At 46.9% G+C, this 18,764-nt stretch overlaps 1 protein-coding gene across 3 annotated transcripts in view; it reads right to left on the bottom strand.

Moving 5' to 3' along the window:
• Window positions 1-18,764, bottom strand: part of PTPRN (protein tyrosine phosphatase receptor type N) — a 61,060-nt gene that overhangs the window by 14,144 nt on the left and 28,152 nt on the right. For 2 of the 3 annotated variants that reach the window (XM_069982557.1, XM_069982559.1), the window contains 3 exons: window positions 15,627-15,713; window positions 11,670-11,749; window positions 9,938-10,002 (listed from right to left, as the gene is read on the bottom strand). In XM_069982557.1, coding sequence (XP_069838658.1) covers window positions 9,938-10,002; window positions 11,670-11,749; window positions 15,627-15,713 — 232 coding nt within the window. The remainder of the gene's footprint in view (window positions 1-9,937; window positions 10,003-11,669; window positions 11,750-15,626; window positions 15,714-18,764) is intronic. The other variant, XM_069982558.1, reaches the window with a different exon arrangement.

Below are 18,764 nucleotides of genomic sequence, written 5' to 3'. Positions count from 1 at the left end.
CCGGTTTCGTTGCATATGTTATGGAAAAATAATGCCTGTCATTGCAAAGTACAATTGGTTTCGCAAAAAATCAGGGCTCATGTGGGTCTCTAGGTGAGAAAATGCAAGCGCTATGGACTTTTAAACATAAAGTGGAAAAAGCAAAAGTGCAAAAACAAAAATTGGCTTTGACCTTAAGGGGTTAAATGCAGACAATGGCAGATTTGCGACAGTGACACTTTAAGTAAAAATAAAGTGAGTAAATTGCAAAACTGCTTGTCATCACATCCCATGTTAATTTGTAAAAACAATATCACATGTATCCTGAAGTGTCTATTACACGGGCCCATCTGGACGTCGGCGCTCACTTGTTCCTTGTTCCCCACATGCACGGACAGCGAGCAGGTAAGAGCGGGTGGGAGGGGCTCCCCGGAGGATCTTTGGATCATCCAGGGAGCCCATAGGAGATAGTGGTCGCTACTAGAGATGAGCGAACCTGGAGCAGCTGGAGTCCATCCGAACCCGAACGTTCGGCATTTGATTAGCGGTGGCTGCTGAACTTGGATAAAGCCCTAAGGCTATGTGGAAATCATGGATATAGTCATTGGCTGTATCTATGTTTTCCAGACAACCTTAGAGCATTATCCAGGTTCAGCAGCCACCGCTTATCAAATACCGATCGTTCGGGTTCGGATTGACTCGAGCATGCTCGAGGTTCGCTCATCTCTAGTCGCTATCAGTCTAGTTTTTTCAACAAGTTGAAAGACAAGGATCAGCTGCCATTACCGGTGGATAATCTCTTGGTGTAATAGGGCCCTTAGAATAGTGATAAAAGACGGACTGGTCGCTATAGACAACCTCACGCAGCAGTCACGTGCCCCCCTCCCCCATCTCCGCTGGCAATAGTGATCAGAGCTGTCAGAATCCTTATATTCAATGTCCTGTATGTAATGTGATTAAATTCTTATTCATTCTTTATATCTATTATTCATATCGATAGATGAGATGGTTTAACCCTTTGTCAGTCTGCAATACAGGACAACGAAAAACCCCAATGCCTTAAAGGGGTAGTTCACCAAAAATATTTTCTTTCCGATCAACTGGATTCAAATCAACAAATAAAAGATTTGTAATTTACTTCTATAAAAAAAAAATCTCCAGTCTTCCAGTACTTATCAGCTGCTGTATGTCCTGCAGGAAGTGGTGTATTCTCTACAGTGGCTCTTTGCTGCCACTTCTGTCCATGTCAGGAACTTTCCAGAGCAGCAGCAAAACCCCATAGAAAACCTCTCCTCCTCTAGAGACTAGACATACAGCAGCTGATAAGTACTAGAAGACTTGAGATTTTTTAATATAAGTAAATTACAAACCTCTGGCACTTTTTTGCCAACAACTGATTTAAGAGAAAAAAATTGGGGTGCACTACCCCTTTAAGACATCAGCTGTAGAGTCAACAGCCCATATTATAATTTGGTGGATGGCCAACACTGTCTAATATCTCAGGATGCTGCTAACATTGTATGGGTTAATTCCATCTATAGGACCTATTGAACAGACAAGAGCAATGGGTCAGTGGGGCTTGGGCCTGGTTATTCAGTTCTGTTCTGAATTTCACATATCCTATGGGGGGGGCACTTTGGACACCCGATTGATTTTTACCGTTAGGATAATATCAGTTGTGCTATGAGGAAACGATAATAAAAAAGATGCAAAGAATATTTCCTTCCATAGAGAATCATGAGACTGGCAATGTATGGTAGAGTAGAGAGCCATTGCAAAGAACGTCTCCTGCTCTGGAGGACCACAATGCCCATGATCCTGAAGATCTATCATAGAGTAATGAGTCTCTATAAAGAATGTCTCCTGCTCTGGAGGACCACAATGTCTATCATCCTGATGATCTATAATAGATTAAAGAGTCCCCTACCCTGGAGGACCACCAGTGTCCATAATTCTGAATAACTATCATGTAGTAGTAAGACTGGATCTACAGGACGTTATAACACGGCCAGTGGACAGAAACACCCCACAACCCAAGATGTCTAATATACAAGTGACGACTGAAAGTTTCTGACTTTTCTTCCTTTGAAAAAAAAAACAAAAAACACTATATATTGTGGCATCGAGGCCATACAGCTATATATACAAAACAATTCTCATACGTATTGGATTTACTATTAAGAAACCCACCCTTGCCCCCTGCCTGGGTCTCCTACCCCTGCCCCCTGCCTGGGTCTCCCACCCCTGCCCCCTGCCTGGGTCTCCCACCCCTGCCCCCTGCCTGGGTCTCCCACCCCTGCCCCCTGCCTGGGTCTCCCACCCCTGCCCCCTGCCTGGGTCTCCCACCCCTGCCCCCTGCCTGGGTCTCCCACCTCTGCCTCCTGCTTGGGTCTCCCACTCCTACCCCCTGCCTGGGTCTCCCACCCCTGCCCCCTTCTCGGATCTTCCACTCCTACCCCCTGCCCGGGTCTCCCACCCCTGCCCCCTGCCTGGGTCTCCCACCCCTGCCCCCTGCCTGGGTCGCCACCCCTGCCCCCTGCCCGGGTCTCCCATCCCTACCCCCTGCCCGGGTCTCCCACCCCTGCCCCCTGCCTGGGTCTCCCACCCCTGCCCCCTGCCTGGTTTTCCCACCCCTGCCCCCTGCCTGGGTCTCCCACCCCTGCCCCCTGCCTGGTTTTCCCACCCCTGCCCCCTGCCTGGGTCGCCACCTCTGCCTCCTGCTTGGGTCTCCCATTCGTACCCCCTGCCTGGGTCTCCCACCCTTGCCCCCTGCCTGGGTCTCCCACCCTTGCCCCCTGCCTGGGTCTCCCACCCTTGCCCCCTGCCTGGGTCTCCCACCCTTGCCCCCTGCCCGGGTCTCTTACTCCTGCCTGGGTCTCCCACCCCTGCCCCCTGCCTGCGTCTCCCTCCCCTGCCGGGTCTCCCACTCCTGCCTGGGTCCCCCACACCTGCCCCCTGCCTGGGTCCCACACCCCTACCCCCTGCCTGCATCTCCCACCCCTTCCCCTGATGGGTTTCCCACTCCTGCCTGGGTCCCCCACACCTACCCCCTGCCTGAGTCTTCCACCCTTGCCCCTGATGGGTTTCCCACTCCTGCCCAGGTCTTCCATCCCTGATATTCCTGCTATATTTGATGTATAGGATACATAGTATAATAAATAACATTACTGTGCAATATACATCTATATACACATCTCTCTCTATATATATGACTCTAGCTCTACGTATATAACACACCCTATAACCATGTTGCATAGGCCGGTGTTTGCACTTCCATTGGACGCGGCTGAGCCCACAGAGCTTACAATCAGACTCGGCAATGGGTGGAGGTTACCCGGCTTCTCAAGGTCAATGTGAGCACCGAGCCTAAGGCTGATTCATCTTAACCCCATCTGGGGCTAGAAGGGCCCGGGCTGTGCCGCTTTACATCCATGGTGTTCAGAATACAAGGAGAACATTGTATACAGGTAAAGAAAGGGTAAAAGACATATGAAAAACGCCAAGAAAAGCAATAACAAAAAAATAAAAAAAAAGCTTTTCTCCATTTTGAGGCAACACCCTCGTGCAGGGCGAGAAGTGAGCGGAGCGGCTCCCCTAGAACTTACCTGGTGGCAGCTGAGGACAGGTCAACCTGAGCGACTCCTGACTCCAAGGGGAGGGGGCTGGATGACAGGACGGGGGGCCCCGCACCTCATTCATGTCACACACACAAAGCTCTGGGCCCCACGGGGGGAGACGCCAATGGGGGAGACAATAAAATGGGACAAATGAAGGAATTAGGGATGTGATGGGAGGAAGCGAGGAGGGGGCACAGGGGGGGTCCTGGAAAAGTAAGCGAGAGGCGTCCGGGAGAGGCGGCGGTGTGTGCGGTGAATGAGGAGATCCCCAGGATGGGGTGAGGAGGATGATGAGGATGGACGGACAATACCGGAGGGCACAAAAGATGGGCAAGTGAGGGATGGAGGGCAGCTCTGGAGATGGGTGGGAGCGGCGGTGGGATGGGGGCTCTTGTACTCTCTCCCTGCCACCCTGAGCTCCCTACAACATCAGCGTCTCCGTCACAATCACAGCACTTGTCACATCAAAAGAGGTTACCATGACAACAGCTCCATGTTACTGAAAAGAGGCGTGATCCCACTCACAGGCCTCCTCCTCCCTCCCCCCACCCAAAGGCCGACACCACCCAGGAGCGCCCCCCTTCCTGCAGCTGGACGACACCTCCCCCCGGCCCCCCCACCAATGCCGGCCCATCCCCCACATTAACCTGTAATCAATATGATGAGACGACGAGACCACAACATAACAGATACATAGTGCACCGCGCTGTCACCGAGACTGACAGACAGCATCCGGAGCTGTCATACAGAAAGAGACTGATATATAGCATGCAGAGCTATCACTGAGAGACATACAGCGTCCTGAGCTGTCACTGAGAGACATACAGCATCCTGAGCTGTCACTGAGAGACATACAGCATCCTGAGCTGTCACTGAGAGACATACAGCATCCTGAGCTGTCACTGAGAGACATACAGCATCCTGAGCTGTCACTGAGAGAGACATACAGCATCCTGAGCTGTCACTGAGAGACATACAGCGTCCTGAGCTGTCCCTGAGAGACATACAGCATCTAGAGCTGTCACATAGAAAGAGACTGACATATAGCATGCAGAGCTGTCACTGAGAGAGACATACAGCATCCTGAGCTGTCACTGAGAGACATACAGCATCCAGAGCTGTCACTGAGAGACATACAGCATCCAGAACTGTCACTGAGAGACATACAGCATCCAGAGCTGTCACTGAGAGACATACAGCATCCTGAGCTGTCACTGAGAGAGATACAGCATCCAGAGCTGTCACTGAGAGACATGTAGCATGCAGAGCTGTCACTGAGAGACATACAGCATCCTGAGCTGTCACTGAGAGACATACAGCATCCAGAGCTGTCACTGAGAGAGACATACAGCATCCTGAGCTGTCACTAAGAGACATACAGCATCCAGAGCTGTCACTGAGAGAGACATACAGCATCCTGAGCTGTCACTGAGAGACATACAGCATCCTGAGCTGTCACTGAGAGACATACAGCATCCAGAGCTGTCACTGAGAGAGACATACAGCATCCTGAGCTGTCACTGAGAGAGACATACAGCATCCAGAGCTGTCACTGAGAGACATATAGCATGCAGAGCTGTCACTGAGAGACATACAGCAGCCAGAGCTGTCACTGAGAGAGATACAGCATCCAGAGCTGTCACTGAGAGACATACAGCATCCAGAGCTGTCACTGAGAGAGAGAGATACAGCATCCAGAGCTGTCACTGAGAGACATACAGCAGCCAGAGCTGTCACTGAGAGACATACAGCAGCCAGAGCTGTCACTGAGAGAGAGAGACATACAGCATCTAGAGCTGTCACTAAGAGACATACAGCATCCAGAGCTGTCACTGGGAGACATACAGTATCCAGAGCTGTCACTGAGAGACATACCGCATCCAGAGCTGTCACTGAAAGAGATACAGCATCCAGAGCTGTCACTGAGAGACATATAGCATCCAGAGCTGTCATTGAGAGACATACAGCATCCAGAGCTGTCACTGAGAGACATACAGCATCCAGAGCTGTCACTGAGAGGCATACAGCATCCAGAGCTGTCACTGAGAGAGAGAGATACAGCATCCAGAGCTGTCACTTAGAGACATACAGCATCAAGAGCTGTCACTGAGAGAGAGAGATACAGCATCCAGAGCTGTCACTGAGAGACATAAAGCATCCAGAGCTGTCACTTAGACATATAGCATCCAGAGCTGTCACTGAGAGACATACAGCATCCAGAGCTGTCACTGAGAAATATACAGCAGCCAGAGCTGTCACTGAGAGACATACATACATTATCCTGAGCTGTCACTGAGAGACATACAGCATCCAGAGCTGTCACATACAGAGACTGACAGACAGCTCCCAGAGTGTCACTGACAGAGACATACAGCATCCAGAGCATCACATACAAAGAGACTGACAGACAGCTCCCGGAGCTGTCACTGAGAGAGACATACAGCATCTAGAGCTGTCACTGAGAGAAAGAGAGAGATACAGCATCCTGAGCTGTCACTATGAGACATACAGCTTCCAGAGCTTTCACTATGAGACATACAGCATCCTGAGCTTTCACTAAGAGAGACATACAGCATCCAGAGGTGGCACGTGAAAAGAGACTGAGATACCGGAGGATCCAGAGATGTCACATAGAAAGAGACTGGCATATAGCATCCAGATATCTCACTGACAGACATACAGTATCGTAACCTCTCGATGAGAGAGACATACAGCATCCAGACCTGTCACTGAGAGACATATAGCATCCAGAGCTGTCACTGAGAGACATACAGCATCCAGACCTGTCACTGAGAGACATATAGCATCCAGAGCTGTCACTGAGAGACATACAGCATCCAGACCTGTCACTGAGAGACATATAGCATCCAGAGCTGTCACTGAGAGACATACAGCATCCAGAGCTGTCAATATGAGACATACAGCATCCAGAGCTGTCACTGAGAGACATACAGCATCCAGACCTGTCACTGAGACGGACATACAGCATCCAGAGCTGTCACTGAGAGACATACAGCATTAAGACCTGTCACTGAGACGGACATACAGCATCCAGAGCTGTCACTGAGACGGACATACAACATCCAGAGCTGTCACTGAGAGACATACAACATCCAGACCTGTCACTGAGAGACATATAGCATCCTGAGCAGTCACTGAGACATACAGTATCCTGAGCTGTTACTATGAGACATACAGTATCCTGAGCTGTTACTATGAGACATACAGTATCTTGAGCTGTCACTGAGAGACATACAGCATCTTGAGCTGTCACTGAGAGACATACAGCATCTTGAGCTGTCATTGAGAGACATACAGCATCCGAAGCTGTCACTGAGAGAGACATATACAGTATCCTGAGCTGTTACTATGAGACATACAGTATCTTGAGCTGTCACTGAGAGACATACAGCATCCTGAGCTGTCACTATGAGACATACAGCATCCTGAGCCATCACTGAGAGACATACAGCATCCTTAGCTGTCACTGAGAGAGACATACAGCATCCAGAGCTGTCACTGAGAGACATACAGCATCCAGAGCTGTCACTAAGAAACATACAGCATCCAGAGCTGTCACTGAGAGACATACAGCATCCAGAGCTGTCACTAAGAAACATACAGCATCCTGAGCTGTCACTATGAGACATACAGCATCCTGAGCCATCACTGAGAGACATACAGCATCCTTAGCTGTCACTGAGAGAGACATACAGCATCCAGAGCTGTCACTGAGAGACATACAGCATCCAGAGCTGTCACTAAGAAACATACAGCACCCTGAGCTGTCACTGAGAGACATACAGCACCCTGAGCTGTCACTGAGAGACATACAGCATCAAGAGCTGTCACTGAGAGACATACAGCATCAAGAGCTGTCACTGAGAGACATACAGCATCCAGAGCTGTCACTGAGAGACATATAGCATCCTGAGCTGTCACTATGAGACATGTAGCATCCTTAGCTGTCACATAGACAGTCCCTGATACACAACATCCAGACTGTCTCTCCACACCCACACACGGACTGTGAGACCCCCAGGAGAGACATCCAGCACCTGACAGACTGAGGTCCCCATCCCCATTGTGTATTATGCAATCAGCCCAATAGGGAGATGGGACTTCCAAATTGTGTTGTCATGGCAACCTGGTGATGATTTCCATGTGATCACAGACGGATTCTGTCTCTGCCGCATATATTGCTCTCTATAGTAATTCCCTGTCATCTCCGGAATCATCACTAGAATCATCTATTATATCTGAGATTTCCGGACACGGCCCCGTCTGACCAGGAGCAAACATCCAAATCACCGAAACCAACAGAAAAATTCACACAAGATCCCCCTCCCTCCCAAAAAAGAGGGTCCAGTGAACCCCAATCACCCATAAAGCGGTCTATGGGTGACCCCATATAAGTGGGGAGAGGAGGGGGATGCGGCTGCAGTGTTTTTCTCAGTGCTGTGAGAGGGGGGAGGGAGCAGCAGGAATCTGATTGGCTTAGGGCTCACTGCACAGTGATGACATCACACCTCTCAGCAGGTGTGCACTCATAGAACACAATGGAGGGAAGTCTACACTGAACATTCCCGGCTCCACTACATCTCATCTACATCTCTCTACCCTACAGAATGATATTGTTCAGCAGAAATGATTAAGTAATGTTGTTACTGTCTGTGACTGTCACAGGACTGGGGGAGGAGGGGGATGGGGAGGAATTGTATATAAAGTAACACCCTCTCCCCACCCAAGGTTATAATACTATAGATATCAGTCCATTTGGTAGCGATATGATGACAGCCATCTTTGAAGACCTGTGCGGACTATAAGAAGGCTTATACTTAAAGGGATTGTCAATCAGACACGTGACGTCAGCAGGGGTCTGAGGCTGATCCTGTGTCCTGTGAGACGGGGGCTTAGTCTCCATTTGTGCAGGAGAAGGAGCTCTGCATACATTGCCCCCCTCAGTGGCAGTCCGAGGGATCTTTTATTTCAGTGGAGATGATATGAACAGCCACTAACTGTGGGGGTCCTACTTGCTAGACCTTTATCAGTCTACCCCCCCTTACTGACTGACTGACTGACTGACTAACTGACTGACTGACGGATGGATCATTTGCAGATAGGTAACGTCTCCTTCTGAAAGAGTCTCTGGCTTGGCTTACTAAAGGGGTACTCCACTGAATCAAGTGGTCTCATAAAGGTATATAAATTTGTTATTTACTTCTTTTTAAAAAAAATCTCCAGCCTTCCAGTACTTATCAGCTGCTGTATGGACATGGACAGAGGTGGCAGCAGAGAGCACTGTGTCAGACTGGAGAGAATACACCACTTCCTGCAGGACATACAGCAGCTGATAAGTACTGGAAGACAGTACATTTTTTAATAGAAGTAAATTACAAGAGATTGTGTGAGGGGGAGGGGGGGGCTTCTTTGTTAGGGATAGGGGATGGGGGACAAGGTAAATTTGGGTGGAGAACCTCTTTAAGGCTTCCTAAAGACGACACATCGAAGGGAAAGCTACTTCCACAATGTAGCATTAGTGATCTGCTCTGCATATTCTTCTTTCCCAGAATTCCCAGTGGAGCATGAACGTTCTGTAACTCTCCAGTAAGTACGGTCTGTAACTATACAGTATGTAGTGTATGTATACAAGCATGTACTGTATGTATACAGACATGTAATGCTGAGCTCCCCCCCATCAGGACGCTCTTATCATCATTTAGTTCCATGGATATCCGCAGCAGATCCTGTACATGTGAACAGACCCTTATATGTTTAAAGCTGTGGCTTTCCATCTGTAACAGTACTACTGATACAGCGGATAGAGCCGCGGCCGAGCGTGAGCTGTGCACTGGGGGGAAAAGGGGCCAATTCTCATCATTGTTGGGGGTCATTTAAAAGGGGAAAACCATTGTTTCTACTAAAAAAAATATCCAGTCTCGCGGTACTTATCAGCAGCTGCATGTCCTGCAAGAAGTGGTGTAGTCTTTTCAGTCACAGTGCTCTCTGCTGCCACCTCTGTCCATGTCAGTGCTTTTCTATCTGGATTTGCTACTGCTCTGGACAGTTCCTGACATGGACAGAGGTGGCAGCACTGTGTCAGACTAGAAAGAATACACCACTTCCTGCAGGACATACAGCAGCTGATAAGTACTGGAAGACTGGAGATTTTTTTTCATAGAAGTAATTTACATATCTGTATAACTTTCTGACCCCAGTTAATTTTTAATTCTTTTTTTTCCCAGAGTACCCCTGTAAGGTGTTTACCCAACTCCCTCCGACTGTACCATATATATATATCCAGGGTTGATGAATATGAGATGCTAAAAAAAAACCCTCACCTGGCCGATGCCCGTCTGGACAATCTTTATCCCCGTCTCAGTCTGCAGATCTGACTTCAGAGCCACTGAAAGAGGAAGAAATGATATGCAGATACACATGTGTAAACCATGGGCCTCATTGACCAAACTGGGATCACATAGCACTGCTATTATATATATATATAACGCTGCCAGGGCAGAGCTGTACGGGAGGCAGATGGTCCCCTGAAGGGTCTGCAGGAGTGTAAAGCCCCCTCTGACCATATAAGAAGACCCCTAATGTATAATTATTGTGGGGGTCCTCCATGGTTATAGAATACTGTCTATATAATCACTAGTGATGAGCGAATAGTATTTGATGGAATAGTACGCTATTCACGCTATTTGATTGTGTTCGAAAATTCAAACGATAACGCAGTTAAAAATTTAATTCGCCCTCCCACCGCCCTCGCGCTTTTTTCCAGCCAATAAACATGCAGTGGGGAGGGACAGGCACTAGGAATAGGCAGGACTTTAAAAAGAAACTCTTACTGTGATTGGCTGGCTAAACCATGTGACCTCCTGAGTATAAGAATAGTGGATTTCAGATTTGTGTCACTTGCTGGTTGGAGCTAGAGAGGGACAGACTGTACACCAGGGAGAGAAAGCTTTTAGGTGAAGTAAGTAGGGAGGGACCCCCAAAACCTTGTTAGGGCTAAAAGTATAAAAAACAGATTTAGAAGCTGTTGTGAGACAGGCAGTGTGTTCAGACATCTACTGATAGTGTATACAGCTGTATACTGTGAGTGTGGGATATTAGCTGTTATCTTGCTACTACTGATTTGCGCAGTCTGCGTCCTGTAAAGGAGTTGAACAGCTCTTTCATTTTATTATAGTAAAAAACAATTATATATCCCATATACAGCTCTATACTGTGAGTGTGGGATAATAGCTGTTATCTTGCTACTACTGATTTGCGCAGTCTGCGTCCTGTAAAGGAGTTGAACGGCTCTTTCATTTTATTATAGTAAAAAACAATTATATATCCCATATACGGCTCTATACTGTGAATGTGGGATAATAGCTGTTATCTTGCTACTACTGATTTGCGCAGTCTGCGTCCTGTAAAGGAGTTGAACGGCTCTTTCATTTTATTATAGTAAAAAACAATTATATATCTGGTATACGGCTGTATACTGTGAGTGTGTGATAATACCTGTTATCTTGCTACTACTGATCTGTAGTTATCGTTAATTTTCGTTATTACGTATTTTACACTGCACCTGACCTGATACGTATGCAAGTGCGTACTGCTAGACCGAAACATACGCTTTTACTTTACGTTCATAATTTGTTCGTGAATCTTCTGCCTACACGAACGCTAACCAATCACAAACATTTTTTTTTTGTTCGTGTTCAGGATCCAAACCAAAAATTGGGATGTTGGCTCATCACTAGTGTTAGATGCAGCCAGGCATGCTTCCCCTGCTGTCCCATATGCATCGAATATTAATCTCCAGGTCCCAAGTATTTTTCTTCCATAGACTATAATGGGATTCCATATTCGTTCGAATATACAAATATCGGGAGCTATTCAAATCGAATAACGAATTATCGAATATTTCACTATTTGCTCATCTCTAATAATCATCAGTTCCATACCATGAACAGTGTGAAAAGGTATCAACTCTGCAGTGCCACCTTATGGTAAAGCTCAGGTACTGCAACTATAACAGAATGGCAATAGTTACACAAAAATACACAATCTACTCACTTGCACGGTCAGTAATGTCTGTGAGCGTCAGGTTTTGGCGATTTTTTCTGATCCGGAACGTCACAGCAGATCCAGCCGTACTGTAAGGAAACAAAAGGAGACTGAACTCTGGAATCATCCACCATGTTATCCTTAAAGGGGTACTCCAGTGATTTTTTTTCAATTATTTTAAATCAACTGGCTTCAGAGACTTATATAGAATTGTAATTTCATTTCATTTAAAATTCTCAATTCTTCCAGTACTTATCAGCTGCTGTATGTCCTACTGGAAGTGGTGTATTCTCTCCATTGTGACCCAGTACTCTCTGCTGCCACCTCTGTCCATGTCAGGAACTGTCCACAGCAGTAGAGGTTTTCTATGGGGATTTGCTGCTGCTCTGGACAGTTCCTGACATGGACAGAGGTGGCAGCAGAGAGCACTGTGTAAGACTGAGAAGAATATACCACTTTCTGCAGGACATACAGCAGCTGATAAGTACTGGAAGACTTGAGATTTTTAAATAGAAGTAAATTACAAATCTTTATAACCTTCTGAAACTAGCTGATCTGAAAGAAAAAGATTTTTGCCGGAGAATCGCTTTTAGAGATGTGGCTACTCCTAAAAATGCATTAGTCTATTAACAAAACCATGCAGGGTAAAGATGTAGCAGAGCTGGATTTGTTTTGTTTCTTATGTGCAGCATTATTCTATCAGTTAAGATCACTCTATAGGTTTACCTGCAATCCATGGATGCTTCTATAGTTATAGTAACCAAAGAAGCTGCTATGGAGGTGTGAGAACATCGCACCTTTTGGTAGCTTTCTGCTATATCGTACTAGTATGTATGCTCTCATATATGCCACTATCCATACCTGCTGCTGGTTATATTAGGTGGAGCTTTCCTATAAATTATTACTATATACAGAAAAGCATCCAAAAACACTAACATGAGTCATTTAAATGAACAAATTCAGCTCCGCTGCATTCAATACAGTGAAATGTGGAGGCAGATTTGCAGAGGAGTGCTCTCTGCTGCCACCGCTGTCCATGTCAGGAATTGTCCAGAGCAGAAGAGGTTTTCTATGGGGATTTGCTGCTGCTCTGGACAGTTTCTGACATGGACAGAGGTGGCAGCAGAGAGCACTGTGTCAGACTGGAGAGAATACACCACTTCTTGCAGGACATACAGCAGCTGATAAGTACTGGAGTATTTTTAAATAGAAGTAAACTACAAATCTATATAACTTTATGACACCAGTTCATTTTCACCGGAGTGCCCCTTTAAGACCACCCACTAGACTTTTAAGTAGGGATGGTCCAAACCTGCCGAGGTTCGGGTTCGTACAAACCCGAACTCTCGGCAATGATTCCCGCTGTCTGCCCGCTCCGTGGAGAGGGTGGATACAGCCTGAGGACCACCTGGAAAACTGGGATACAGCCATAGCCATAGACTGTATCACAGATTTCCAGGCGGTCCTCCCGCTGTATCCACCCACTGTACGGAGCGGGCAGACAGCGGGAATCTGATGCCAAGCGTTCCGGTTCATACGAACCCGAACCTCGGCAGGTTCGGACCATCCTTACTTTTAAGCCAAGAATGAGCAGAGGTTCAGACCAATAAATGACAGCGAATGTTTATACACAAAACTATAAATCAATCTGCTCAGCTCTTTCCGCTCTATAACATGATACCTGCATTTTCTGCTTTATGCCCCCAGCTGATAGGTCAATCATCGACACGCCCCCCAGCTGATTGGTCAATCATCGACACGCCCCCCAGCTGATTGGTCAATCATCGACACGCCCCCCAGCTGATTGGTCAATCATTGACACGCCCCCAGCTGATTGGTCAATCATCCATATGCCCCTAGCTGATTGGTCAATAAGCTCACTGCACTGACTATAATTAACACTCTAAGATATTATATCGATAATAAGAAGCTGCATTTACAAAATCTGCAAAATCATTCTCAACAAGCTTAACACTTTCATTGCCGATCACTCATTTAATAGAAATCACAGTATTATTATGATCAGAAAAACTTCTTATCATTTAGTATATATATATATATATATATATAGATAGATAGATAGATAGATAGATATACATATATATGGGACCGCCATGGGGCTCAGTTTCACCCCTACTTGTAAATGATAGATTTCTCATCATACTTACCTGGTATTTTTTTCCTCTATACACTTATACTGAACGTTTGTGAATTCATCACAAATGTGTCCATCAAATCACCTCAAAATCCGTGCTCTAGCTATGGGGACAGGGAGGTAAGGGGGTGCACTAGTGACATTTGGGAACATTTCTTGCCACAGGCCTATTTTCTACAAGGTACCATGTAAAGCAATAAATTAGAGGGGTACTCCAGTATTTTTTTTTTCTTTCAAATCAACTGGTGTCAAAAAGTTATATAAATTTGTAAAAATCGCCAGTCTTCCAGTATTTACAGCTGCTGTATGTCCTGCAGGAAGTGGTGTATTCTCTCCAGCTAGCTATAGCAGTGCTTTGTGTTGTGCGTAGGGGAGGTGGCCCCTTAAATTTTTTTGCTATGGGGCCCCGTGAATGCTAACTACACCCCTGACGGATGTCATTCGGACGTCAGTAATGGAAGGTGTATGGGGGCCTTTACTCTCTGTTTGCTTCCTGTCGTACCGTCTATAGGTGATGAAAAAGGGAGGCAGAAGCATCAGACTGCACATGGGGTTTGTATGGAGTCTGTAGGTCCCCATACACCTTATACTTGGCCGTACCCTCCACTCATGATGGATTCAGCCGTTAATATGACGTCGCTAGAGATCAGTGTTGGTCGTGATGGAAAATCACCACCCGACGTCTTTGTTGTGTTCTTGCTGCGACTTACCCATCACCTCTGCAGAGGGAGTGAGAAGTGGTCGCTGAACAATCGTTTGGCCATCAGTTATTGAAGGTGTATAGCCAGCTTAAATACTACTTTATATGTTTTATAGATTTGTAATTTAATTCTGTTTAAAAAAACTAATGTCTTCCAGTACTTATCAGCTGCTGTATGTCCTGCAGGAAGTGGTGTATTCTCTCCAGTCTGACACAGTGCTCTCTGCTGCCACCTCTGTCCATGTGAGGAACTGTACAGAGCAGTAGAGGTTTTCTATGGGGATTTGCTGCTGCTCTGGACAGTTTCTGACATGGACAGAGGTGGCAGCAGAGAGCACTGTGTCAGACTGGAAACAATACACCACTTCCTACAGGACATACAGCAGCTGATAAGTACTGGAAGACTGGAGATTTTTAAATAGATGTAATTTACAAATATATGTAACTTTCTAAAACCAGCTGATTTGAAAGATTTTTTTTTTCCGCTGAAGTTCCCCCTTTAACTCTGGAGACGCTGTACAGACAGCAGTACTAGGTCTTTAATTAAGATTACTTGCAAAGTTTCTTGATTTCTTTTTAATTTCGCATGTACTGGAACAATAGAAAAAGTTGCAGAAGTATACAAATCCTTTCATGTTAATATTAAGGCCTCCTGTGCACATCCTTGTGTCATTGTGGTTCACAAAATGCAGAGTGTCACATGTGGGCCGCCCACAAACACGGACCGTGAGGCCAATACATACAACTACAGAAAGGATTTATCCAGGATAAGAAAACCATACTTGTTTTTTTTTTTAGGGAAACAGCACCACTCTCGTCCTCAGTTTGGGCGTGGTATTGCAGCTCAATTCCAATAAAATGAATGGATCCAACTTGTAATACCACGCACAACCTGAGGACAGGTGTGGCGCTGTTTGTGGAATAAAATATATTTTTTTTTAATTCTGTTTAATCCCTTTAACATGAAATTTCCCAAATTAGCTCATCTCAAGATCCAGTCAGACTCTGGGGCCACTGGAACAGGTAAGGCATGACTTGTCTGGACCTAACCATTGGTTGTACCTATATCTATGACTGTCTATAGCTTTAAGCATAGATTGTTCTTCCTCACCTGATGTTGATGAAGCTGGAAGTGGACATGTGGACGCGTCGGGCCAGGTATTCCAAGAGAAGGAGCCCATTATACAGGCTCAGAGGCCTGCGGAGAAAGGTAGAGGGGTGCAGGTAAGCCCGGGGCTGTGGCCCTTCCCATTGTTAAGTGACCTCCCCACCCCCAGAGATGTTATTGGATCTTGGGTCGTTGTGTTGTATGTTTTCCAGTTTATTATCCAGAAGCCTTAACCTCCACCGTTATATACTGTCACATTTAGCCATATACGCTGTTAGTAGAGAGGAGCCCCCTATTCTAGACCCATATCTATTAGCTAAGCTCCAGCAAGTTAGGACTATGTAATACCTCATGTAAGGAACACATGGCCAAAACATGCCGACCACCACCCGGTCACAAGTAGTTGTGGCTATTGAAATTTAGAGGTGGATTTCCTTGTGAATAATGTCTCAAAATGTACTCTATGTGAATATAACCTTACAGACAAGTTCTTCCAACACATAGTAACAAAAAAATCTACATACTAGAAACCCTCTGATAGCCACTGGCAAGAGAGGCTCCTGGCCTGGAGGACCCAGAATATCCATGTCCTACATGGTCAGGCTTTTCTATTCACTGGGGCGGTGTAATACTACATATTGCCTGTAGTGGCCGCTGCAGCTCCCTCTGATGCTATGAGCAGTGGGATCATCAAGAAAATATCCTGCTAACAGACAGGGTGGCCCGACTGTGTCAGACCAACCTGACTCCTTCCCTAATGGTTGGGCAAAGCTCTGTGTATGATGTTGCAGAGCTGGGTGTGTATGATATTGCAGAGCTGTGTGTGTATGACATTGCAGAGCTGGGTGTGTATGACGTTGTAGAGCTGGGCATGTATGACGTTGCAGAGCTGGGTGTGTATGACGTTGCAGAGCTGGGTGTGTATGAAGTTGCAGAGCTGGGTGTGTATGATGCTGCAGAGCTGGGTGTGTATGATGTTGTAGAGCTGGGTGTGTATGATATTGCAGAGCTGGGTGTGTATGAAGTTGCAGAGCTGGGTGTGTATGATGTTGCAGAGCTGGGTGTGTATGACACTGAAGAGCTGGGTGTGTATGACATTGCAGAGCTGGGTGTGTATGACATTGCAGAGCTGGGTGTGTATGACATTGCAGAGCTGGGTGTGTATGACATTGCAGAGCTAGGTGTGTATGCCATTGCAGAGCTGGGCGTTAGGGATGGTCCGAACCCGCAGAGGTTCGGGTTTGGATGAACCCGAACACTCGGCATCGGATTACCGCTGTCTGCCCGCTCCGTGGAGCAGGCGGATACAGCGGGAGGAACACCTGGTAAACTGGGATACAGCCTATGGCTATGGCTGTATCCCAGTTTTCCAGGCGTTCTTCCCGCTGGATCCGCCCGCTGCACGGAGCAGGCAGACAGCGGGAATCATTGCGGATGGTTCGGGTTCGTACGAACTCGGTTCGGACCAACCCTACTGGGCGTGTATGACGTTGCAGAGCTGGGCATGTATGCCATTGCAGAGCTGGGCGTGTATGATATTGCAGAGCTGGGTGTGTATGACGTTGCAGAGCTGGGTGTGTATGACGTTGCAGAGCTGAGCATGTATGACGTTGCAGAGCTGAGCATGTATGACGTTGCAAAGCTGAGCGTGTATGACGTTGCAGAGCTGGGTGTGTATGACGTTGCAGAGCTGGGCATGTATGACGTTGCAGAGCTGGGTGTGTATGACGTTGCAGAGCTGGGTGTGTATGACGTTGCAGAGCTGGGTGTGTATGACATTGCAGAGCTGAGCATGTATGACGTTGCAGAGCTGGGTGTGTATGACATTGCAGAGCTGAGCATGTATCACGTTGCAGAGCTGGGTGTGTATGACGTTGCAGAGCTGGGTGTGTATGACGTTGCAGAGCTGGGTGTGTATGACGTTGCAGAGCTGGGTGTGTATGACGTTGCAGAGCTGAGCATGTATGACGTTGCAGAGCTGGGTGTGTATGACGTTGCAGAGCTGAGCGTGTATGACGTTGCAGAGCTGGGCGTGTATGACGTTGCAGAGCTGGGCGTGTATGACGTTGCAGAGCTGGGCGTGTATGACGTTGCAGAGCTGGGTGTGTATGACGTTGCAGAGCTGAGCATGTATGACGTTGCAGAGCTGAGCGTGTATGACATTGCAGAGCTGGGTGTGTATGACGTTGCAGAGCTGAGCATGTATGACGTTGCAGAGCTGGGCGTGTATGACGTTGCAGAGCTGGGTGTGTATGACGTTGCAGAGCTGAGCATGTATGACGTTGCAGAGCTGAGCGTGTATGACATTGCAGAGCTGGGCGTGTATGACGTTGCAGAGCTGGGTGTGTATGACGTTGCAGAGCTGGGTGTGTATGACGTTGCAGAGCTGGGCGTGTCTGACGTTGCAGAGCTGGGTGTGTATACAGATCTGTGTATGTGCAGGTATAATGTACTATCATGGAGAACATTAAAGTATCCCTGTCATTTGAGTAAACTTTGACCCCTTCACTGCATTGACCCCTTCACTGCCACTGGGGAATTTAATTAGCATAAAATATAGTTTTTTTTCCCCAGGGAACTTACCCAGAACGGTGCTGAATGACTGTGAGGAGCATGTGCTACAGATACTGTGGGTAGGGACAATCTGTATCAAAATGTGTCTGTCTGTGTCTGTACGTATGTAGCAGAGCTGTGTCTGTATGTTGATGTAGCAGTGGTATGTGTGTCTGTATATTAATACAGCACTGTGTGTGCCTTTGAGTATGTTTATGTAGCAGAGCTGGGTGTTCATAGTGTAGCAGAGCTGGGTGTGTATGATCTAGCAAAGTTGGGTGTGTACTTTGACCCCTTCACTGCATTGACCCCTTCACTGCCACTGGGAAATTAGTATGAAATATTAGTTTTCCTGTTTTCAGTTGTCTAAATCGGGGTGCATCTTATAGTCAGGGACTCAGGTGCGTCTATATATATAGAGGAATGTCTGCAATAAAATGTGTACATGTAAAAGTTTCCTCAATGTACCACACCGCCCCCTAGAGGTCTGTCAGCGTTTTCCTGTACATCTGTCCATTGAGTCTAATATGTAGATTGTAGCTGTCAGTGATGCAGATTGCGGTGATTTTTCTTCCGGCTCCTTTACAT

The sequence above is a fragment of the Dendropsophus ebraccatus genome, chromosome 9, assembly GCF_027789765.1.
Source record: "Dendropsophus ebraccatus isolate aDenEbr1 chromosome 9, aDenEbr1.pat, whole genome shotgun sequence".
In the NCBI taxonomy this organism is placed as follows: Eukaryota; Metazoa; Chordata; class Amphibia; order Anura; family Hylidae; genus Dendropsophus; species Dendropsophus ebraccatus.
Note: the sequence above shows the minus strand (reverse complement) of the source record. Positions and strands in the feature narration are given on the sequence as shown.